The 24,866-nt window shown below is 38.8% G+C and overlaps 3 protein-coding genes across 3 annotated transcripts in view; 1 reads left to right on the top strand and 2 right to left on the bottom strand.

The window, feature by feature from the left end:
* LOC144651094 (voltage-dependent L-type calcium channel subunit alpha-1D-like) overlaps positions 1–4,446 on the bottom strand; it is a 40,790-nt gene extending 36,344 nt beyond the window's left edge. Inside the window, exon 1 of the mRNA XM_078510973.1 lies at positions 4,224–4,446. The gene's annotated coding sequence lies outside the window, so the exon portion shown is untranslated. The remainder of the gene's footprint in view (positions 1–4,223) is intronic.
* Positions 4,447–5,166: 720 nt separating this feature from the next.
* On the bottom strand, positions 5,167–19,903 carry LOC144651113 (uncharacterized). The gene is given in 15 exon segments (XM_078511006.1): positions 5,167–6,884; positions 7,611–7,982; positions 8,611–9,165; positions 9,415–9,570; positions 10,540–10,644; positions 11,129–11,641; positions 12,088–12,395; positions 12,603–12,825; positions 13,553–13,942; positions 14,276–14,543; positions 15,114–15,259; positions 15,555–15,645; positions 15,647–17,442; positions 18,054–18,368; positions 19,496–19,903. Coding segments are annotated over 15 exon segments (5,430 nt in total). The 5' UTR covers positions 19,554–19,903; the 3' UTR covers positions 5,167–6,750.
* Positions 19,904–20,471: 568 nt separating this feature from the next.
* Positions 20,472–24,702, top strand: LOC144648988 (protein Hikeshi-like). The gene is made up of 3 exons (XM_078508439.1): positions 20,472–20,550; positions 22,512–22,736; positions 24,232–24,702. The coding sequence occupies exons 1-3, from the start codon at positions 20,521–20,523 to the stop codon at positions 24,556–24,558; spliced, it is 582 nt and encodes a 193-aa protein (XP_078364565.1). The 5' UTR covers positions 20,472–20,520; the 3' UTR covers positions 24,559–24,702.
* Positions 24,703–24,866: the final 164 nt, after the last annotated feature.

Genomic DNA, 24,866 nt, shown 5'->3' with positions numbered 1-24,866 from the left:
AGCACGTTTACCGTTTAACGCGAAATGGTTAGGGGGGGGGGGGGAAAAAAAAAAAAAATTATATTAATATCTACATAAAAAAAAAAAAAGAAAAAAAAAAAAAAAAAAGAAAGTTATATTTTTCGGCGCCCAGAAGGGAAGAAAAGGGGGAAAAAAAAAAATTGTTTTGATAGGAACGGACGGGAAAAAAATTTAAAAAAAAAATAAAAAAATTAAAAAAATAAAAAATAAAAAAAAAAGAAAAAAAAAAAATTTTAAACCCCCAATTTGAAGGAAATAGCGGGCTAAAAAAAAATCAATTACGTTTTTAATTTTCCACACATTTGTCTATATTTTTTTCCGCATGATTGACGCGGTTCGTGGGAAAACTTGTAGACAAATGTATGTACAAACGTAACTGAACTACAGCTATTCCAATTAACATTGTCAGATCTAAGCTTTAAGTTAACAAGACAAGATTAGACCGAATGGTGGTCTGGGTATTCACTGAAATTTTGCATATTGGCTGGAGGAAATGTACAAGTTTTTTTTATTTTTGCACGTGAAGAATTTGTTTTTCCTCGCAGAAGACGCAGTGTGGCTAAAAGTACCGGCCTAGTTTCCGCATGTCTGGACAGAAAGAAATCGTGCAAATTTGCATTTGTCATGTTTTTATATACCTGATTGTTACTTATTTTCGCAGTAACTTAATTTCGCGAAAATGGAACGGGCATATTTCGCTGGACTTAATTTTCGCGATTTGGCCAAAAAATACGTTTAAAACTCAAAAAATGCAATAGAAAACGTTTGAAATAAATTTTCGCGGGTCTTCAATTTCGCGATTTTTTGAAAATCGCGAAAATTAAAAATTAAGTCCCGCGAATAATTAATAAGGTATCTATTCCGCGAAGTATTAATAAGGTATCATAAGTATTCAGCACGTGCAGTAGCTCTCTTCTACCCATACTACCTTTCGGTCTTGTCTTCAAGCTTTGATCTGACAACGTTAATTGAAATGGCTCTATAAAATAGCCCCCCCCCCCCCCAAGTATTGTTTTTGGCGGTAGTTATATAGCCGCTATAGAAGCATTGCATAAAAACTAGAGCTGTCCATTTTAAATCGATTCGCCGACTTTATTATCACAGCGAGACGAATGTGTTAACTTGCTCAAGAGAAAATTCGTTCGTCTTTACAAAATGTAAATGATAAATTATTATATTATCCTATAAAATATGCAATAAATCTGGAGGAACTGAAAGTTTCACGAGCCCTGTAGATAAATCACACAGCAATTAATTAGTCGAGTTACTGAAATTTACCATAACATTTTTTGAAGATGCCAACTACCGATATCGCCGTGTAAAACAAAATTCCGTTCAGTCTAAAAAGTATTTATTTTATCCTTTTGTCTTATTCTTCCATGTCAAAACTAGTCTACCATTAATGTTAAGAAGCTTGTGAATGTTTGAAGCTTCAATTTAAATGACAAGGAAAATCAAACCATTTGAAATTGATCTTTGATTGGAAGATATCGACCATTGAAAGGACGACATATGTAGCTCTATAATGTCAAATGACATTTTTCTATTGGCATGAAAACTATCACGTTTCTCGTTTCTATTTATTAATTTTTTATGTTTCCGTTCTTGTTAATTTACTTGCTGTCATTTTTTCAACCATTACTACCATTAGTTTTTAGTTCTGTTTAATCGGAGAAAGACAAGAAAAAAAGGCAGCGAAAAAAAAGCGGAGAAAATATCAGAAAATACCGGCCAGGGGCGAATTTTAAGTTGAAATTGGTATCCATCACTAAACAAATAACGAGAAAAACCTGTCTATTTTTTGCGTGCAACACTGTATACAGCTTTTATTTTTGAATTTTTTATAGTTCTTATTTTTGCCTAGAGGGCCACAAGTTTATTAGTGTTGTTCCGGCCATTAAGTGATACCCTCTTTAAAGTAAATAGTTTACTTACTTAGTCTGTAGCGTGAAGTCAAATGTAAACCAATCAACTTTCTAGATTTAAATTAAGCCTCAGTTTGAAATGCTGAATGAAAAGCTTCGCTACTTCGTTCTGGGAGGAAAGTTGAGCGGACTAAGTTTAATTGCAAATGAATCACCAACAAATTAAACGTCCAAGATCACACACTCGTAGCTCTGAGAAGCTTCGTTGACCATCTTGACAGATGTTTCGCTGCATCAATTAACCGCGAGTTAACAATTGGAAATGAAGACGGTAATGACAGTGAAGCTAGGTCGACCACCGAGACAGCTGTGTTACGTTACTCGCACATCCAGTGTCAATACTAAATCAATATACTTAATCAATGTTCAATACTAACTTAAGCACAAGGGACATCAAGACTATAAATCACGATTAAGACGGCTGAGAGGGAAATAGCTAAAATCAACCAATCAAAATGATTTATTGCTGGTCCAATATTTCTAATTATTTTATGGCCGTGTCTCACAAGGACTGGGAACAACTGAATTAACGAATTTGATTGGCTAAAATCGATATTGACCGCGGTCTACATTTTCCCATCAAGTCCGGTTACATTTGCGGTGAGAAAGTTACAAAAAATGCACGGAAACAATGACTGATTTCGGCTAAAAATACTAAACGGAAAAGCGAAAAACTTTGACGAGAATTAAAAGTAAAAAGAACGAGAACCAAAAAAAAAAAAAAAAAAAAAAAAAAAAAAAAAAAAAAAAACAAAAGAGGCAAAAAACCGTTTTAATTACATTGAGTGAATTAAAGTAGGATGAGTTTAAGATGAGTTTAAGGATGAGTTTGTAATTCAGTTCAATTATTACCAATCTTAACCTTTAAACAATATTGGTTCATTTTATCACAGAAATGTAAATTGGTTATCAATGGTATACAAACGACTGTCTGGGGACTGTCCATATTTGTCACAGATGCTGATAGAACGCCGACATCAATGGATCGAGCAGACATGGACTACTCCTTGTCTGCCCCCATTCGGGTCAGGGCGGAGGTCTTTCACAGTTCACTCACGCCTCTGGATACTTCCCAGCATCATAAGGAACAGCCTAGTTTAGTAGTTGGGCTACGTTGAATTTTTTGATCTCACATTGATCTTCTTTTAGTTTCTTTTCATTTCGTCATTTGGTATTTTCCTAGTTTTATATTAGTGTTCTATTTGTTGGTGATCTCTGAGTTTTGAGGGCCACTGGTTCATACTGTAGTGTTACCCTCTATAAAAATGATTAAAATAAAATGAGGACAAAATTTGTCAGCTTGGCGCTTCGTTGACTCTACTACTACAGAGTCGTCCCAGAAAACACATAAAACTTAAACTTAATAATTGTTCCACCCAAAAATTTAGTGGGTAACTCTGCTTCCCAACATACAGATTTGTTTTTTCAAATTTTGTTTTAAGCTTATTTTTATTATTTAAGAACCATTTTATAAATAGTCTTTGGTTAGCTGCTAAAAACAGTAAACAGTGAGTGCAGAAAAATTGATTGTTTCTGTCGGTGATGCATTTGATTTAGGACACAATAATTTTCAAGCCGAACGAAATACGAAGGTGGCTAAAATATGAATCATCAAGCAGATTTGAGCCCGAGACCCAGGAGATGACGGGAATTTGCATTGTAAGCTTCAAATAATCCAATAATATAACAAACTAGACACGTTTGATGTTTGATGATGTACATTTGATCATATCAACATGTGCATTTGCGCAATGTAAGAAATAAATATTATTAATATACGAAAAAACGGTTTCCTTTAACTGATGTAAAGTTCTACTAGATTGCGCGCCCGGCTTAAATTTAATACAGTGCATTATCTTGGAAGCATCCGCAAAGGTTCGCAGCTTAGACTAGCTGGACGGGACGCCTATATTACATGTCCAGTTCTCTTTTAACACTGGTTTAAAAGTGTTTCCTGCGCATTTCTCTTTATGACTTTATATAGCCGGGCAGGTTTAATTGGCGCCACTCGTGGTTGCAGCCACGCAACTTCAAGCACACTGTTGAGCTTCGCGTTCTCTGTGCTTGACTTGTACATGTAGGGAAGTCTAGGTATTGATCAGAACCTTTTATCTGTAGTACGTGTAATTTATCCATGCATAAATACTCCGTAAATTTATTGATGTTAGAATTTTAGTATATTACTTTTTCGCCTCAGCTACACAGAGTTCTGGGACAAATTTACAAGCGTATTATAATAAATAAATATATACAGAATATTTTGCGAGGCCGGAATACCTTATAAGAAGTCTTTGAACTGCACGTGCATATTTTGCTTCTGTTCGTACTGCTCGCCTGTTTTTCACCATTCTATCTTTGCTGGATCATTGGATTAAGCCATTTTCAAACAGAAAGAGAGTCAAACTGCTGGCAAACAAAACAGCATTTGAACCTTTCAGGGTACCTGACGAGGTTACCAGGGGAGCCTTAAAACCATGACGATCAAGCTAAGCTAAAAACTTGCAAGTGACTTTTACGTGTTATACATTATTTATTATTGCAAGGAAAGAGGTTGTAATTCTAAACGCGGGGTTTGATCCGTAATTTAAGGACGCTTATAAAAAGAAACTTTAGTGGGAAATTTTCTTGTTATTTACCAACGTTTTAGAAAATGGTGTTTATTTAGAAAACTTTTCGCAGATTCCCAGAATAAACTAAACGCACGGTTGTTACACAAAAGATTGTATTCATCTCAGTGAATGAGGTGTAGCATGGTGAATTAGAATATAAATAGCACAAGCGACGAAACTACAATCATGTTAATGTAAAATCACATTATTGGTAAATTAGAATCGCCATGAACATGATGAATGAAGAAAATTAGCCAAGAAGAAGCGCCTAGGTACTGCCCGGCATCAGGCAATGAAATTTCCCATCAGAAAGCAAAATTTAATTAAGATTATTTCGTGAGTAGAGTGTTAAGTAGGATTGTTAACAAGCAGTTAAAAGAAGCTGCCTACACCGACCCGCTACACCCCTTCACAGTTATTTTTATTTTTATGATCGCCAAGGTGACTCCGGCTCCAGGGCTGTGAGCGCTATTTTCGGTTCACCGTCCCACACCGGCTATTTACCAATCAAAGCTAATGTTTTTCTTGCGTTGGTGACACTGAACCTTATTGATTTTGCCAAGCACGTACGAACTGTGACAGCAACTTCTTTTTCCCACGGAGAGTCGTAGGAGTGAGCTCATGCCTCTTGTAAAAGTTTACGTTTTGTTGAGAAATACGATATAACAAGTAGCTATTTGATCGTATTTAATTTTGCAAGGAGGCGTGTTGGTCAAACAAATAATACGTGAGGACACTTGAACTGAAAAAGTTTGTCGGGTGGCTACGGTAAGGCGCGTCGCACTGTAAAGACATATTTATAGAGCGTTTGCTGTGGCGGCCCCGAGACTATTCGTCGCACCCACGCCTTCTCTACGGGTCTGGTAAGTAAATACGTACTGCACAAGAACACTCAAATGTGGCGCGCCATTGAACATTCTGAAAATAAGTACCTTAAAAATTTCTATTTTAAATGTTTTTGGTCGTGCAATCAATTAAACTTCCTCCAGGGAAGTAAATGTAGGCCGGGCATGTTATTAGGGGTAAGAGCTCATCGGAAGGATTTGTTGCTTCTGAGCTTTGAGGGCTTATTTTCGGGGCCCTATTATCGAAATTTTACGACGTGTTATCGAGGAGCTTTTTCACTATACATTAGGCATAAATAGATTGTGCTCGGCAACTTTTGAGCAACTTTTAGACGGTTTTGAGCAACTTATTGTAGTACCAGCAATCTAGGGCATCTTTTGTCTTTCTTGGCAACTTTTGAGCATTAAATTGACATACAACCAATCCAAACCATAAAAGGTCGTTTCATTTCGAATGTTTTTTTGCTTTTTTAACTTTTTTTTTTATCTTATTTTTATTATTTTTAATTTATTTTTTCAGCTTTTATCTATTATTGAAGTTGAGTTTAAAAAATATATTGATTACAACAAAGTATTTATATTTCTCATATAACAATGAATTTTTGGCCTCTTTTAATGATTGTTAGAATATTTAATGAAAATGTTTTAATGGCAACAAACAAACATACACGTTTTGAGTTATTATCTGAAACAAAACGACTCTAGAGAGCAACTTTCCTAAAATTTGGTGGCAACTTTTTGATATTTGATCAACTTTAAAGCAACTTTTGGGTATATTGTGAAGCAACTTTTCCTGAATTTACTAGCACAATCTATTCATGCCCACTATACGTATATATCAAACCTTAAAGTATTAAAAATAATTTTAATTGTTAAAACTTGGGATGAAAATTAATTTAATTGCTATCTGAAGTTGCACAGAAAGCAAGATGAACAACTGCATGTATGCATACAAAACAAAACAAGACAAAAGGCCTCCATTTTAGGAAATCGAGGTCTTCATTTGTCTGAATGACAATGTGAATGTTCCACTAGAAAATCGCCAGCAGACTGGGTACCAGCATTGTAGTACGCGTATATTGTTTGGTTGGGCAAATAAGAAGGCACTTGTTATAAAATAAAGCGCCCTTTCAAAATTCAGAAATTCCGAAGCCAGGAGATTGCTGTGTTCACCGTTTTGTTAAGGACTAAAACTGCTCTTATAGCGAATAACAAAAGAGTGCGAAGGTTAGAAATCTTGCGAAAGTCTTGTATCAAGTCTATTTTCTGATTTTTTCCCGTCTTTTCTCAATCAATCCCAGAAGCGCTTGCATGACTAGTAGACTCTCCTGGCGTAACGTAATATTTTTATCACAGCTGTTGTAAAATGTTTTTGACATCCTGTTTTGGGCGGGACCACGTCACTGCCTCTCCTTGTTTGATTGATATTTCTCCTTTTCCATACCTGCTTCCTGAAATAGCCAACTCTTTAAGGCTCAGTTCACCTGAAAAAAGTGAGAACCATTAAGTATTTTTCATCAACTATTCAATACAACTGTGTAGAGTGTTAATATTGAACAAATATGGAATTGCTGACTGAGCTAGGTCGGGTAGGATTGGAAACTATTTGTTCGTTCGTTGAACAAACTCGTACTTAATCTCAGTCGTACCCGTACTCTGATCTTAAGGTTTCTAATTTGTTGATAGTGTTAATCTGCCAGTTGTGAGTATTTGTAATATTTTAATATTTTGACATGAAACGAGGCCTGACGTTTTAAAGGAAATTCAATCAATCAATCCAATCAATCAGTAAATAAAATAAATAAATAAATAAATAAAATAAATAAATAAATAAATAAATAAATCGTTTTTATTTTACGAGGGTAGCACGTAATAGTCTTGCGATTAACAAACCGGTGGCCCTCGGATCCCCGATCGAATTGGAATTTAGAAGTGCTGATTTTTGTAGAGGAAGGAAAACCGGAGAACCCGGAGAAAAACCCTCGGAGCAAGGACGAGAACCAACAACAAACTCAACCCACATATGACGCCGGGTCCGGAAATCGAACCCTGGCCACATTGGTGGGAGGCGAGTGCTCTCACCACTGCGCCATCCCAGCTCCCCTAAATCAATCAAACAACCAATCAATCAATCAATCAATCAATCAATCAATCAATCAATCAATCAATCAATCAATCAAGCAAGCAGTCATTTAGCATAGCATATTTACCTGATTTGACAGTGAACGTAAACATTTCTTCTTCTTCGTTGTCATCTTCTTCTCTATCGTTACCCTTTACGTATGCTCCCTCAATTGTCCCCGACGCTTTAGGCGTGAAGAAAGGCAAATTAAATGGAATTGGAAACTTGGGCCAGAAAGTCAATGATGCATTGGGAGCGAAGTACTGTTGCCCTGACAACGCCAGCGGGATGTGCCAGAGTACCATGTGAAAGGAATAATGCGAGGTGGCCCATGGGAGCCCGTCCACTCCGTAGCCATTGCTTGAAATAAGGCCGTGGACGTTCCATTGATCATTTAAGGTGGAACGCCAGTGATCAAGCGATTTCTTTGCTCGATTTAAGGCAATTATGGGATCCGTGTCTGTAAATACAAAAGCGCAACAAAACCGAGTTTTTAGACAAAACCTACTCCGTGGGTACCTTTGCTTTTTTAACCCTTTAAGATTCAACAGCCAAATTCTCTTCACTCGTCTCGATACGATTGTTTGTATGCTAGATTAATGCCTACACATCAGTTAGCCTGAATTTCAGAAGTCTTCCTCTGAAAGAAAGAGGCAGGAGCGCTCGACCAGAGGAACACGTATGAAATTCAGGCTAACTAGACGATAAAACCTGATGAAGTATGCAGCTTTAAGTCGTGAAGTGACATTAAAATTCTCTTCACTGCTCCCCATACATTTTTTTATTGTACCAGATAAACAAATCTGATGATCTATTAAACCTTTAAGCCAATATGTCAACATAAAATTTCTCCTGACTGGTCTCATCAGATTTGTTATAGTACAACCTGGGAGAATTTAACGTCCACATAAAATAGTTCCTTACCGGTTCGACGCTGGTCTCCATTCATTTCGTATGGTGGTAGTTGAGAGAATTTAATAATATATTGAGAATTCTCCGTACGATCGATCAAGTAATATGTTAAGATTAAGGCCGTTTTCTTACAAGGAGGAAGAAGGAAAACTGTTAATTATAAAACATGTTCTTACCCAAATGCAGCATAAGAGTTGACCAATCAGCGTCGGCTCCCATCCAAACAGAATTATGCTTCGTAATATTCTCCAGCGACTTACATCCGGGAATGTGACGGCTTAAAATGATTGACGTATCCTCGAGAGTGAGTTCCGCTTGTCCTGTGTTTAAAACCTTAAGTCCAAAAGGAGAATCGTTCCTCTCAATCTCTTTCGATAAATGCGCTCTCAGTTTACTGCGCGGAACCAAATCTCCCAGACCGAGGCTATAAGCCCAGACTTGCCCATACAAGGAATCAGACATTATCCACTCGGGTGACCCGTATTCCATATCCCACCAGGCGTGGTAATACTGCTTTGCTTTGTCCCACAGCTCGACATCCACTCGTTTCTGTGCATGATTAAATGATTGACGGACGGTCGACACAAACTTGGTATCATTGGTTATCGTTCCTAGTTCCTGCGCGGCACGAAGAGCCAAGAGGTAAACAAAGGAGTTATAAGCGTCATGATCATATTTGTCCAGTGCCACGATGTCATAAGTGCTGACTTTCCTAAAGGGAAGACCAGTACCTAAAATAAAATAAAAATTAAGAAATGAATTGGAATACAAGAAAACTGTTAAAGGAGCTAAATCACGCTATGTGTGTAATCCTATGTCGTGAGCCCGCGTTCCTTCCACTGTCTTTAGGAGGGGACTGTCAACTGGAGTCCAGAAATGGCCTGAGATTGAGCTCAGCCACATAAATGTAATTTACAGGCACATATGTTTGTAAATAACTATTTAAACTATAAGGAATCATAATGTATTAAAAAACTAACCTTTTGTGGAATCTACCATGACCCAAGCCATCGCTCTTTTTGCAGCCGGCCAAAGTCGATTGAGTGTAGCCTGGTCACCAGTCCACTGGTAGTAGTGATACAATCCTACAATGAACATGGTTGTAGTGTCCGCCATTACTCGGCCACCAGCGTAATCTACCGAGATACGACAGGAAATACAAAATCAGCGAGAGTTAATGTAATGCAGTATTGATAAGACTTTTTCTGGCCTCGTTCTTAGACCCGCTTCAATACGATTTTGACCGAGCCCTCAATTTTCAGCGGGGAAGTCGCAAACAGCTTGTACACAGACCAGCTGACGTCACAACTTGCGAAATACCTATGATATTTCTAATTGAGGGTCGAGAATAGTATACTCTTAAAAACGCCTTTCCTTTGACCGGTTAAGCCCCCATCCCTGCATAATTATTCCCATAAATTTTTATAAGCTTTAGCCTGGTTCACAAGTACGACGCAAATGCAAGCGACGTTCATATGTAGAACGCAAACGCAAGGAGAGTAAGATAGGCAGACGAAGTTGAAGTTTTTTTCCAAGATGGCGAACAAGTCACGCGAGTCGCTTACTTCATTTGCTCTTGCATTTGCGTTTCCTTAGCAATGTTCCCACGTGAAGCAAGTGAAAATGCAGGCGCAAGCCAGGTGCAAGAAAATGGACAATTCGTCATTCCTTGCGCTTGCGTTTTCTTTGTGCCAGCCCGCACTTGTTTTTCCTTGCAATTAGGTTTGCATCGCACGTTTGAACCAAGCTTTAGATTTCAAGATCGTATAAAACGAGAAACAAAGGCATTCCGTCTGGTAGCAAATTTCCTTATAATTCATTTGCCGATTTTTCATTCTGCTTGCGCTTGTCTTTTGACCGACGATAAAATAAATTTTCCTTATTTGCTGAGAACATTTAACATTCAATGGTTTCAAAAAGCCTCTTTAATAGATGGACCAAAACACTGATTAGATGATGAATTTCACTACTATTTAATAGAAAAATAAGTAACAGATTCCTTTCTCCCCGCCATTCTGCACGCTCTGCCCCATTCTTCACACATGGTCAGTTGTGCTGCAATAGATCAAACTCAATATATGTTGATACAAAATAAAAAATGTTACCCAGCTTTCCTGTCGGCCCCAAACAGCCAGATGTGAGCGCTTCCTGCAGCATACCGCTGGAATACTGATTGTCGGCCCAAGATGTCAAAAGATCTTTCACTAGTTCTGGGAAAATAGAAATAACATAGCGTAATTATTACCACAGCCAGCGGCCCATAAGGGACCATAAGTATTTTGTTAACTAGCCAAAGCTTGAAATAGAAACGGGTCCGGCGCTATACCTGAAAATTTGGTTTACAGTTCATTAGCCGCACCGTATTTCTCTCTTTTACATTGAATAATCTGGTGTATTTCCCGAAGAAGTGTCTGAGAAGCATACACTTTAGAAGGGAAATTGATTCGCATTGCTTATTAAGTTAAGTTAAACGAAAAGAAGCCTCTGTTAACGATGCAGTAGTCAGTTATAAAATTGACATACGTTTTTTGGTTCATTTTTAACTTATTACCATAAAATCCTTTTGAATATGAAATCGCTAGTTTGAAATTTCATTGGAAGGTAAAAGACCGACCTTTTTCAGAAAAGACCTGTATTTTATGCAAGAAACAACTAACAAACAAAATAATGGTAAGACAACACTACTTTACATACCAGGAAAGAACAGTGTGTATGGAATAATTCTCTGCATGTCATTTTGAATGGTGTCGATATCATTACAGTCATAAGCCTCCCACTGACGCCATCTTCCATCTTCAGTCCAGAACCCAGACCTCCAAAAGCTCATACTGTTAACAAGCAAGTCCTTTAGCCAATCAGGAAGCCCGTTGACTTTGTTTTCTTCCGGACTGTTTGGTATATGTTTTACTTTGTCGTTGATTGGGCCCTTTTTAACGGGTTCGGATCCGACGATCGGTTCGTGCCACGATTGGATATCGATTACCGATTTGACCAGATCCTTGCGCATGTGCTGTGCAGCATCCTGACTTGATTTAAACAGTGCCGAGTACAGATTACCAACATGAACTTTGGCTAAATCACGGTGAGGATAGTACCACGACATAATTAACGTCAGAGATTTTTTCTCCCCAGGTTGGAGTTGTGTCTTGACGGATGCCGCGCCGTAAAGTCCAGTTTTATTAAGTGACGTGGGAACACCAATTTCTCCTATAAGGCGAAAACAAAATCAAAATCGTATAATTTGAAAGGGATAAGCCATAATCAGAAAAGTGAAAAACTAGAAACAGCTAACTAAGAACCTAGTAAGAAATGACACTCATTGCTTCGTCTGTATTTGTAACGAAAGAATTGCTCAGTCCTTTGTTTTCATTGATGTCTGTTCACTGATTCAGGAAAAGCCACAAATTTTACTTTGTGAAATACTTAAAGCAAACAGAAAAAAAAAACACTATGAAAGCAAGCTCAATACCTTTCATTTATTTAAAGGGCCATACTCTACGGTTTCATTTACAAATTCAACATTTTAACTACATCTGTGTTCAACGCTGGTTGCAGTTTGAATGCCTCACTCGAACATAAATTAATGAAGTTTTTTTGCTAAGGAATTATTGCACGGTTTTATCAACTCACGACAACAGAGTACATGAACTTGCCTGTGTTTGAGAAGTTTTTCCATATATCACCAAAGTCGTCTGCTACAGCAAAAGATCCCAAGCTATCCTCGTCATCCACTGCATATATTGTCGTGCTTCCGCTCTGCGGGAAAAATCCAGGCCTGTGGCAAGTCAACATGGAGTCTTGAACAGCCCATTCTCCCTTAAGGCCTGACACAATGCCGGTAGCCCAGGCATGTAGCGGCATTTTGTCCTTCAACAGACACGAGGTGGGCCCATTGGTTGTCCACGACATGCATTTGGGCATTTTAGAGCACGCATGCGCGCAATCCGACGGTTTTATCATTCTGAAAAAGAACGACGAAGAAAGTGTGTATTAGTTTAAAAAGGGCATGACGTCATTTACGCCACGGTCACTCTATATTCACACTACTGTTACACCATGGTTAAGCTTTGGTGATTCTTAAGTTACGCTACAGTAACGCTTCGCTCAATCATGCTCCAGTCACGCTTTAGTCACGTAAGTGACGCTAATTTGTTGACAGTGGACGTACCTTGTAAATACAACTTCGCCATAATTATCTCCTACTCTGATTGTATCCTCCTGCTGCCCAAGAGGCAAGTTGAACATAAATGATACGTCCAGCGGTTTATCAGCCTTATTGCGCATGCCCAAGGTGAAAGCAACCGCGGGGACCGCAGACTTGAAACGATCTCTCACGTGGAACGATGGGAAGGCATAGAGGCTCATGTCAATGTCTTCTGTTATTGAACCACCTGCAGATGTATGAAAAAATCAAAAGAGAGATTTGAAGTTGCTTTCATGATGCGAGGCTTTAGCGATCTTACCTCTCACTAGCCGCTCCACTGTATTAATGGGGAAACGGGATGAATGCGATGGCTGATAATCCGGGAATACAATTAATTTACTCCTAGGCCTGGTACAGCAAGGCCTTACAGATAGTTCATTTGTAAGTAGAAGCTTCAGTCAGTTCCGTACGTAAAACAAAATCAAATTATTCTCATCTAGTCAATCAAAGCAAATACAGTTTTGCAACGAGCTAGTCAGAACTCAAGGCACAAACAAGTAACAGTTACCAAGCAACAGTTAGTAGAACTCAAGGCACAAACAAGTAACAGTTACCAAGCAACAGTTAGTAAACAACAGTTACCAAGCAACAGTTACCAAGCAACCGTTAGTAAACAACAGTTACCAAGCGCGGGAAAAGGCATGCAAGTTGAGTTGTTATTGATCAGTTAGTTCTGCTTGTTATTCGTTTCTCCTTGGTATAGTTTTGACGCACTGCAGGGCAAAGTAGATAAAAAATGATGGAGATTTTTTTTCACGCTAACGTCGTCAAAAGTCCCAGTCGGTTTGCCATCTCCAGTTTCTTCAAAATCCTAATTTTCTGGAACTTATGCACACGACACTTATTCCACCCAAAAAGAGAGAGAGCTTCCATTAAATGGACGGTTAATTGTAAGAGTAAAAAAAGGAACTTACCAGGAGTCAATTTGCTGACAGGGTAGGACCCAGAGTATGACAAACTATCCACACTAGGGTACCCATGTGGTGCATGGATTCTCAATAGTGCAGCATTGCTCTTATTGTTGTCTGGTTCTGCTACTCTTACGCCGAACATAGCAAGGTTCAGTGCTCCTTTGTTGAGTTTTGCTGAGCCGCCGGGAGACTGGTTCTCAATAGTCCATTCGTGTATTGTCCCATCCGCACGTAACTCAAATGAACCAGTGCCCAGTCCTCCGAGAGGTACTGCGGACCGCATGCCGGCTGGTGGATGTTTGGTGCTCTCGCGGTGCACTATCCCGGATGTACAGTGTTCTGAGTCCCGGATGGGTGATGGTATGGCACTCTTTAGCCAGCAGCAAAACGATCCTGGTGAAGTAATGAAATCACACAATCAAATAACTTTCTTGATCAAAGATTATTCGACTTTTTCTTAAGATGGAAATGTGGATAAAATCAAATACAAATTACCAAATCAGCAACCTTGACAGCACATGTTAAGTAACAGTTTTTTAAACTCCATTTATCACAGTTGCTGGAAGAAATCTGCCAAAGTGACGTTCACTTAATGTGTAGCATTTGACCAGAACATTATTAATGTATCGACAATGAATTGATACTCGATCAAGCACAGACTAGGTGTATTAAAAGCACTGTTGGGGGTTAAGAGTATAAACCAAGATTAAAAAGAGTACCGCTGACCTTTAGGACAGTTAGCCGTGTCTGACTGTTGCAATCTTAGTGTCCAGGCCTGGCAGCGCGGTTCTTGGCAGCAGTACTTCTCACAGATGTTAGCATTGTTTGTCATAGTACTTCCTTTTATGGACATGACCCGGAAGCTCAAGAAGACATCTCCTCGCAGATCTGTGCGGTTCATTCTTACAGACGAGTTACATGTGTGATAGTTTTTAGGCATCTCGTAAAGATATGAATATGGTGAGAATAAATCATTGTTCCACGAAGCACGAGTCTGGGGAAAGAAATAAAAACACAGATTTTAATTAACTTTCTCTATGAGTGGGAATTAATTATAATTGCATCTTCGAAAAAAATCACGTTTAACGTCATATCATTGAAGGATAAACCGATGATGCCTTAGGGAGTTTTTTAATTAAGCATTAATTTGGTTAAATATTAATTTTCCTCGAAAATAAAAGCCGCATGACGGTAACGTGTAACAAAAACTAAAATTTCGTAGAACGAAAAAAACTAATGTTCCTTTCCTTTGATATATACACATGTTCATTTATGTCTCAATATCAGGCTGCCTTAGAGCTGAATATACAAAGATAACGTACAGCTTCAACTACAAACAGGAAAGGCTTATCGCCCTAGCTCTTCTATGCTTTCCCCATTTAATGCTCAGCATTTAATTATTTTACAGATTGTTGTTGTATTGCAGAGGACAGCTAAGAAATATACCAAGATTTAAAACGCGCGTAAGGGCAAAGCAATTGTTCTAAACAAATAAGCGCCAGTGTGATTAATTAAAAACCTTTTTGGGACAGTTGTGGCCCACTCAAAGAACAGAGCTTCTTACCTTGGATACATTATATTCCTCTACGTAAAGCCCACACTGCTTGAGATACACAAACCTACTGTCCTTATAAACAGTCGAAGGCCCGTTCAAGAACTTTACTTTCTCTAGTTCCATTAACAATTTGTCTTTCTTTAGCTGTGGGCCAGCTTAAAAAAAAAGGAAATGAGGAAAACGTCAATATCACACTAGGATAAAAAAAAAAGTAAGTCTAACTAAGAGAACATGAGGCTTCTACGAAACAAAGCTATCCTGTATACGATTAACTTAAAAAGCTAAGACTACTTCATTATCTACCTAAATAAGAAACGTCCATGATATCGCAGCCGCAGAATTTCTTGACGCGTTATCGTAGCGACGTCTTGAACAGTGTGATATCTACATCGTTTTTGTGTGTAAACAAGCAACAAATTGACTCTTACTAACTAAAGATGTTGCACTTGCCTTTTTGAGGTTCTTTCTCCCTTTCAGTTTCACCATCCTTCGCTTTGATATTTTTCAAATGCTCTTGTTTCCCTTTACGTTTAGTCCTCGAGCCTTTGACTCCCAAGTTGCGCCATTCTGCTCAAAATCAACTCCTCCAACTGTTTTCCGATTTCAAGTTGTGTTTTGTCAAACGGTTCCTGTTTATCCAATACGATCTTTTGACTTTGAGATTTATCTGGTGCATTGTTCGCTTCAGCTTCTTGACTAGCTGTTTCATTGACTAAGCTCTCTGTCGCAGTTTCCCCTTTATCAGATTTCGACTTACTAAGCTTATTTTCTTTTGACTTTTCCTTATCTTTTGTTTTGTCATCATTTTCGTCACTCGGAGCTAACTCTTTCATTTCTTCTCCAAGGATAGCAAGTGGGTCGCCTCTATCCCGGCCTGCCTTGCCTTTTCTGCCGATTCTTTTTACATACACCCCGTTCGGTTTTCGCGTTGACTTCCCCATTCCCATACCCCAGGGTTTGAGACTTTTCAAATTCTTGCTGTACTTGTATTTCCTTGCTTTCTGCAGTCTATACAATTTCGCCTCGGTGACATTATGCTCGGTCTTGGTTAATTTGACCCTGCTTTTGCGACTTTTATGCCTAGGATGATGCTTACCAGCTTGCTCGCTGTCATTTACCGATTTCTCTTTCTTTCTCATTTCATAATCAATAAACGCCGACCCAGATTCGTGTTTGCTGATCATATTGTAAATCTTTTTAACTTTTTGCTCTTCCTCCTCTCCCTTGGGACCCTTTGCTACCATGTCTAAGTCCTTTTTAGGCGCTGCGTATCTCCATACTTTGTGCAAGTTATGTTCAACTTCTTTCAACAGTTTCTTGTTAACTACCCCAGAACCACTGGCACTGTCGCCAGAAATCTCCGAAGAATCCCCAAGTCCACTGCTCTCCCCAGAAACATCATCATCATTCCCCGAATTCACGCGTTCCCTATCTTGGCTTTCGTGAAAGATAGCAGATCCCATTTCATATGTTTCATCTTCATCATTATCGCTTTCACCCGAGACATCAGCATATTCCAAACTCAACCCACTCGCTTCTCCAGAGACAGCCTCTTTGGGTCCTGCTCCGCCAGATTCGTGTTTTATCACCAGGTTATAAATCTCCTGTAGTTTTTGTTCCTCCTTTTTTCCTTTGGGTCCTTTGGAAATCATGTCGAGGTTTTTACCTGAAGAGGCGTAGCGCCACACTTTGTGTAAATTACGTTGCACCTCACGCATAATAGTCTTGTTTATTTTTCCGGAGCCGCCTGGATGCTGATCGTGAATTTCGTCTAAAACATTAGCGCCACTAGCTCCTGAAGAACTAGAATCGACATCTGTGTCTTCGTCTTCCCCTAAATTCTCGGCAGCCCCATAGTTCGAATCCGATTCAAATTCTTCTATATCACTCGGGTTAACCACAGACGCCATTTCTGTTCGTTTTACTGCAGTCACGCCATGTGTTTGAGTCTGAATGATGTCATCAGTTACGTCATCATCCTGCTCTGCACCCGATTCGCCAATCAGTTCTCCATCCCAGTCCTCCTCGCCGGAAGGTTCCTCCATTTTGAATTTCATTCTTTCAGAGTTGCGCTCGTAATAATTGCCGCTGAATGAAAAGTTTTCGTTATCGTCATCTGCACTTTTGCTGTCGGTTTTGCTTTCAGTGGCACCAGAGCCTTCTTCGTCTTCGATTTCTTCAAGTGAGCGAATTATTCTCCTGACGTTTGTAGAGGATTTTAGCGCAGCTGGCTCCTGAGTTCCACTGTAGGAAGATAACATCTTTGTAACGTTGACAGATCCTGCGTCATTCGGCGACAAGTGAAGCAATTCACTTATTTCCCTCCGGTTGGGTTCAACTGAAGATAAGAGCATATGTTAAAATTAGCAGCGCCGGCTTAGGAATTACATTCAAACCAATTTTATATCTACCATGTGAACTTCGAAACGATAATTTGAAACGTTGCGATCATGTAGCCTGCGTTGCAGCAGGATGTGTCCCAGATTCCTTGATATACCGGGGTTTAGTTCGTCTGCAACGCAGGCTACGATCATGATCATTTCCAGGAAGCGATCGATATCGAGCGACAAGAATTTAGGCCAGTCAAAACGAACGGTAGAGGCAAGAAAGGTAATAATCATTCTACGACTAAACCTAAGGTGGCTAAACCGACAGAGTACCTGGTCTCAAATCCAAACCGTTACAACTATAACGAGCTAAAAATGGTCAGGATTCAGGAAAAGCTGCTAGTGTTTTTCTTGCGTCTGGGCGTCCTTTGGCATACCGTTTTAAAAACGTTTTGACATTGGATAGACTATCAGTGCGATCAACCATCTACAGAGAGCTCCGTAAAACTGTGTTCAGCCACCTTTACGAATGATCTCCAGAGAAACAACTACTATGAAAGTTAGATCATTTTTTCCGAACTTTTATAGGAGAGCCTTGATGTCTTTGCGTCCAGTTTCATACCTTCATCCTCAGCGTTTTCTCTCGAAGCAATGTACAGCAGTCTCATGCCTTTATGATAACTTGGTAGCCTCACGGGTTTGCACATGTCACGATTCACACAAGACACTGAGTAACAATGATCACCAATCCACGCCACCAGGTCACATGACCTCTCATCGCAACACCGCTGGACGCACAGCTCCGTGTCATCAGGCGGGCCCAGTCTTCTAAATTCCCCGGCTTGAAGACCGCCTTGAAGTCGTGCGTTTGTAAATGTATAGCTTTTTGGGCAGTCGAAACGTTGAAACGTGAACGAACGTAAGTCACAGAACGTTACTGCAAGAAAATAAAATACTAAAGATACAGGATTACCGCCTTATGCGCCTACAGGCGTGATGAGACATCTTAATGATGATGACGACGACGACAATGATGATGATTATAATTTTTATTAGTGTAAAATGTAGTAAGTACCAAAGGTATTATGACTATATTGGTGAAGAGACCGTAACGCCGGGGCCTCCCATACGGCCGTGGGGGGGGGGAGAAAAAAAAAAAGAGGGGGGGGGGGGGAAGGGAGAGAGAGAAAAAAAAAAAAAAAAAAAAAAAAGAGAAAAAAAAAAAAAAAAAGGAGTATAAAAAAAAAAAAAAAAAAAAAAAAAAAAAAGGGAAGGGAGGGAATTAGGGAAAAAAAGGGGAAAAAAAAAAAAAAAGAAAGAGAAAGGGAAAAATCACCGCGGGCCCCCCCCCCCCAAAAAAAAACCGGGGGCCCCCCGGGCCGTAATGGATGGGATTAGAAAATACGAAAGGACGTGGTTTCTTGAGTAAGCGCAAAAAGGCGTTTTAACCAGGCAGCTGTTTAGTTTGATATAGGATACTTAAATTGCGTACTTTTTGACAGATACCAAGCAAAAAATAAAGCATAAACATTCCTACGGTGAAGAGATCATATCACGGACCGCATCTAAACAGGTGTATAAGTGAATAGCTCTGTCCATGCTTAATGAAGTTTAACGACTTTTGACAAATGATTTGATCTGATGAGTTCTGAAGAGTGTGGAACATTTTACGGTTGTAAACTATTCTGTTTTTATTATTGTTTTCATAGATTTAATCAACGGTAAATTAAGGGGTGGAATTCTAGTCTACCGTTAAGTCACGTTCTGGAAGGTCCGTGACACAATGAAGTAAGGATCATTTAACTACAAGTTACTGTCATTTAAACCAATTGCAAATTGCGCACTAATGGTCCTTTGCCGGTATTAGGACTATCTTGTATCGACAATAAATTACATTCTTAGTTTGACTGTAGAACCAAATCACAGCGAGAACACTAGGTCTCCTAAAACATAGCGACTTCTTTAAACTTAACTGAAAAACTACTTGGAGGCGTTATAAATAGCTGTCGCTATTATTTAACGCCGGGAAAAATCGCATTAAAAAAATGAAAGATCTTCACTTACCTGGCAAAAGCGTTAACTGTAGCATAACCAGCAAAATGTTTCTCGGCTGTTTCCACATTTTAAATTGTTGATCTTCAAAAACCACACACTTTGATTTACAAGTCTCTTTTTTAAAAATAATTTTCTGGAAAAAGCGGTGATGTAAAAGATGTTATCCTGCTATAAAGTCTAAAAGGATGACAGGAATATTATTCGTCTTCTAAAGGTCACCAAGACCACGTGATTCCTTTGTTGCTTTGCAATCAGCGTTGTTTAAGAACAAAATGAAATCCGTGTAACGGAATCCACCTCATAACATCAGCTGATCAATCATACAGTTCATCGCATCGATAAAATGCCAGTTAGCATTTTCCCAGGGAGAGATTATTCTCCGGCATTTCATGGCCAGACAAAGTTCATGGCAGCGAGAAATCAAGCAAGCGAACAATTGGTTCAAAAATTCATGTCTTTACCCAAACAGGTGGCAACGGGTTTTTTGAGTTTTTTCGCGCGCTCGACAAGTGAACGGAGAAAATTCCTTTTCAGGGGAGTGGGGCGAGGGAATGAAATAGCTAACAAGAAATCTCGAAGCTATATATTTCCTTGTAAGTTCGCATTTTGTCAAATTTTTGGTTGACTGTTTTAATCCGCAATTCGAGTCCGCCGACAATTCATTTTTACTTCAGTGGAAAATATCCCAACTAAACAGACTAAACATGCATGGTGATCTTAACCTGCTAAAGTGAACAATTTATTGAAAATAAACACATGCACACAAATATAATTCACTGAAGTCATAAAAGTTATCGTTCCTTTTTAATACTTAGCAGCCTGATCAATTAGGCTTTTGGCCTTCTTTTGGCCTGGCTCTTCGGCGCCCAAAGCAATTTTTTTCGTACCCAGGTCTCATTCTGCACTTGCCCAATTTTGTGACACGTGACAAGATCAAGTGCCTCTGTTTTTATGGTTGACCGCTGGCATAACAATCGAACAAAAACAACAAATCTGTTAGCTCATTTCACTCGATCACTCGAATCTGCTTCGATATGTTCGGATGCATCGTGTCTGGACGATTGGTAAGTATTTGTTTTTATTTTCAGATGGAGTTTATTTGGATCGATGAACTACAAAAACATTCGCTTGAATAGATAGAAGGAAATATCATTTTATTCCGTATCCACACTGTGTGGCAGCTTTCACGCGTCCTACTCTCACAGATTTACAAACTCGCGCGAATCTATTTGGACAATCCAAGATCTGGGTTTATTTGCACGATGTAAAAGGGGTTTATTCACTTGCAGTGCTTTAACATCTGAAATCCTCAAAATCACTGTCTCTTTTGAACTCATCAAAATACCACAAAGCAAACTACACGAGATTTTGATGCACATGTCTTTGTACTTTTTCCGCGGGGGGGGGGGGGAGGGAGTGGGCTGGGTACAAGGATCTACAATTAATGTTCCACTATCAGTCATAGAGAAAGCAGGCTTGCGATTGCTTGATGGTAAAACAGAAGGATTTGTTTAGAACTATGTTGCCAGAATAGGCAGCACATTTTCTGTTTTTAGTTCATTGATGCCTGAAAGTTATGTGAGCTAAAAATAAAAACTGCCTGAAATGTGATATAAATGCAACAATGAAACAGCAACCAGGTATAATAACATGTTAGTGTTGTACGCTGTATATATTAAAGTTTCGTAAATGTATATTATTCTTATTTTTCTGATCACAGCCTATCCTGGTGATTACTTTTTTTTTTAAGATTTTTTTTGGGGAAAAAAAAAAAAGGAAAAAAAAAAAAAAAAATCCTCAAAAAAAAATTTTCAACAATTTTTTTTTAAAAAAAAAAATTTTATAAAAAAAAAATATTTAAATATTTTAAAAAAAAATTTTATTTTTTTCATTTTTTTTATTTTAAATTTTTTTTGATTGTGTATCAGTTATGGCTTTAAAAAAACAAAATTTTCGACTAGGCGTGAGAAATTGCTTCGTAAGCGTGAGTTGGCGTGAGAGTTGGCAGGTATATGATTACTGTTTGTTTCACACAAATCGTTATGTTATTTTGACAATGTATGTGTACATCAAGTAGTCATATTACAAGCCTGGGTGCCTGTGCTTTAAAGTACAAAAACAATAATACAAGAAAGAACTAGACATATTTTGGGATTTAATCCATCCTTGGTCAGGATTTAATCTAACCATTATTTTGACAATGTATGTGTAATAGACACATGTATATATAATACATTTCGACATTAACAGATGTATATTATAACTGTGCATCATAATGCTTTCAGTTACAATATGTACACAATATTACACAAATGCCTTCACTGATTTTCAAGAGTACATATGGCAATATAACTTCATCTAACTGTTTTTAATAATTATATCGTGTACATTTGATGTTCATGTTGAGGAGGCAGCATGGCCTCGTGGTAAGGTGCTGGACTTGCAATCCAGAGTTCCTGGGTTAAAATCCTTTTTCCCTGCTGCTAGATGGATTTGTGTTTGGTCATCCCAAATTCAACTCCTCCACCCTTTGTAAATAGCTAACTGGTCAGCCTCCTACCAATTGGGATTTTTAACAAGTTTCTGTTCTATTTACAACATTTGTTTATTTATTTCCAGTGTCCCCAATTGGCACAGCAGTGCTAGATACATTGACACTTAAATAAAGTGATTTACTTTTTACTTTACTTAACAGTTCTAGCAATAACTGGTAACCAATAGCATGATAAATAACTTCTTCAGTGATTATTGCTAGAACTGTAGCTTTATCCCATAACTAGCTGTTTACTGTATAACGTATCCCAAACAGGGCTTGCCGGAAACAAACAGCCTTTGAGTCTGAATAGGGGTAAAACGTCACAACACATCACCCCACCCAAACTTTCATTTTCCTTTCTGGATCCTTCCTTAGGATTTAATCTTATTGTGTCTAAATTTTTTGTCTTTAAGTACATTGATATATGATGCTCTTTTTACCTGTATGCCGAATGTTGTTTGAAGTGCCTATTTGCCATCTATTCCTCAGGTGCAAACTGATGCTCAGCAGATTGGACCAACTCAGTTTGTTTTCAACTTGACTGATGTTGAAAAAATACATCATGTGGTGGTGTTTCTGACTGGTGTGACACCATTCCCAGATGGGATGGGTGGGGGAGTTTACTATTGTTACCCAACCCCTGAAGGACCATCATCACAGTTGCTAGGATTCATAGCCAACAACAAGCCAAGTGCTATATTTAAACTTGCAAAGGTAAGTGCAAAGAATAACATGTGTCATATAAGCTGAAATATCCTGAGTAAACAGGTTACTCCCATCCTTCTTGGAATGGAAAAGAGAACAATCTTGTCCCCAGAGGCTACAATCCATCTGGTCTGCACCAGGCCCAGGGGGGTACTCCGGCTTGTAATGACGGGGATGATCGATGGAGGCACCAGGACCACCGGACGCCCCTGATCACCCCCAACCCTCTCAACCCACAGGAGGGGGAACACGCGGTCCTCCCGACCCTAGGAAATCCGCCTATTCAAAGTCAAGTCACCCAATTGGCTGCTTAAATACTTGTCAAATTTCTCCAACCCCAAAAAAAATCCTGGAATCAAGAATTTCCTGGTACCCATTAAAAATCCTTCAGATCATTCCCCATCATCTATCAAGGGGCATACACCCCCTGGGGCACCAGGGTGTCTTAGGTCACCTCTTTGTATGGCTAATCTGAAGGATCCATCACTAAAAGAGCAACCAAATCTGATTGGCTGAATTTAATAGAGTTACTGCTGTGTCAATTTCACCAGCAATCCCCTGCACATGCGCACAATCAAACCAGAACCAGGATTTCCTGGTTCACAGTTTTAAGATTTTAGCTAGCAAGAGTCGTTGAGTTTCACGACCTCTGGTTCAAGTGGGTAACCGCAGTTTGCTACTGCATGGGGAACGAGTATATGGCCAAAGAGAAAGTCTGTTAAAGTTCAAAGTATTTTATATACATCCGTTTTTGTCATGGTCATACATGTAATAGCGCAGATTTTACTGACTTATTTCTAAACATGGAGGGTGTATATGTTTTTTGTTTATGTTGTTCTTGCAAATAACATGCAAAACAGTCTGTTTTCAGGGTCGCCATAGGCAGGATTTTGTATAGCTGGATGTGGCGTAGAAGTCTAAGCAGCGGTCCGATCTGGGGTATTTTCTCCCAAGGAAATTTTGCAAAAAATCAAGTTGTTGAAGTCCACATTTCCTGCATTCTGAGGTTCATTTTAACCCTTTCTCCCCGATTAGGTGGACAGTTGTGGCCCTGAGGGGTGGGGACACACCCACTGCACCCCCCTGCCTACCAACCCAGGTGTTAATGTAACCATGAAGAATTAAGTGTGAGCCTGTTTCCTTTTGTACAGCTAGTGACTTAGAATGCAGCCTACCTATGAGGTTGAATTGGTTTCCTGTACTTAACAATAAATGAAGGAATCATAGTCCACTGGGGAATAGTAATGGTCCTGATGCACCACTTAATTCTCAGAACTACTAATATAAAGAGAATGTTGAAATCAATCAGGAGAATTAATATTTCCACCCTGTACACGACATTATCAGGGTTAATGATTTATGCCAAACTTCACTCAGTGAAATGAAACTTAAGATGGTTAAACAGCTTTAAACATGCAAAATTATACAACATTTGGTGAATTATAAAAATTTCAACAGAAAAATTATCGCAGTTTTTCAAACTAGTGATTTAATTTTATTTTAGGCCAAGCCAGAGGAAAGGGTACAGAACCCATTTGCAATGGGTGCTGCTGCAACAGGTGCACAAATTGGTATCTCAGTTGAGCCCCTGGACCAATTGGCCCAACAGACACCAGCGAGTCACTCAACACCATCAAGCTTGAACTCTTTTGTGGAATACACACAAAAAATGTTGAAAAATTTCTTTAATTATGCATCATCCTTTGCCATAACACAGGCACAAATGACACCGAATCCTTCAGAGAGCTTTGTTCCACTGAGTGTGGTTCAAAGGTGGTATGAAAATTATCAAAGAAAAATGACAAACGATCCTAATTTTTGGAAAAACTAACAAAATGAAGACGGAAGCTGCTGGCTTGTAAAGCCGGAGTCATCGTTTCCAGCGAAGAGTTTTTGGAAAGTAGAGTTTACAGCCCATACAGTAGAATAAATGCTAGAAAGATATAGATATTAAAGAAAGAGGTTTTAACAGCAGTGGTACCCAATAGGCCGATTTCTTTCACCTCCTAGATTTTCACAATTTGGAAGTTTTCACTTTCAATACATGCAAGGTTTAAGGACTGTTTTATTCGAAAGTAGCGGTCATTTTATACTGAAAATGTCTGCTGCTAATGCAAAATAATGGATAGAAAATAATAA

Source organism: Oculina patagonica, chromosome 4 (assembly GCF_052425735.1).
Source record: "Oculina patagonica isolate OP01 chromosome 4, crgOcupat, whole genome shotgun sequence".
NCBI classification, from domain to species: Eukaryota; Metazoa; Cnidaria; class Anthozoa; order Scleractinia; family Oculinidae; genus Oculina; species Oculina patagonica.
The sequence above is the reverse complement of the archived record's forward strand: the minus strand, read 5'-3'. Positions and strand labels throughout refer to the sequence as shown.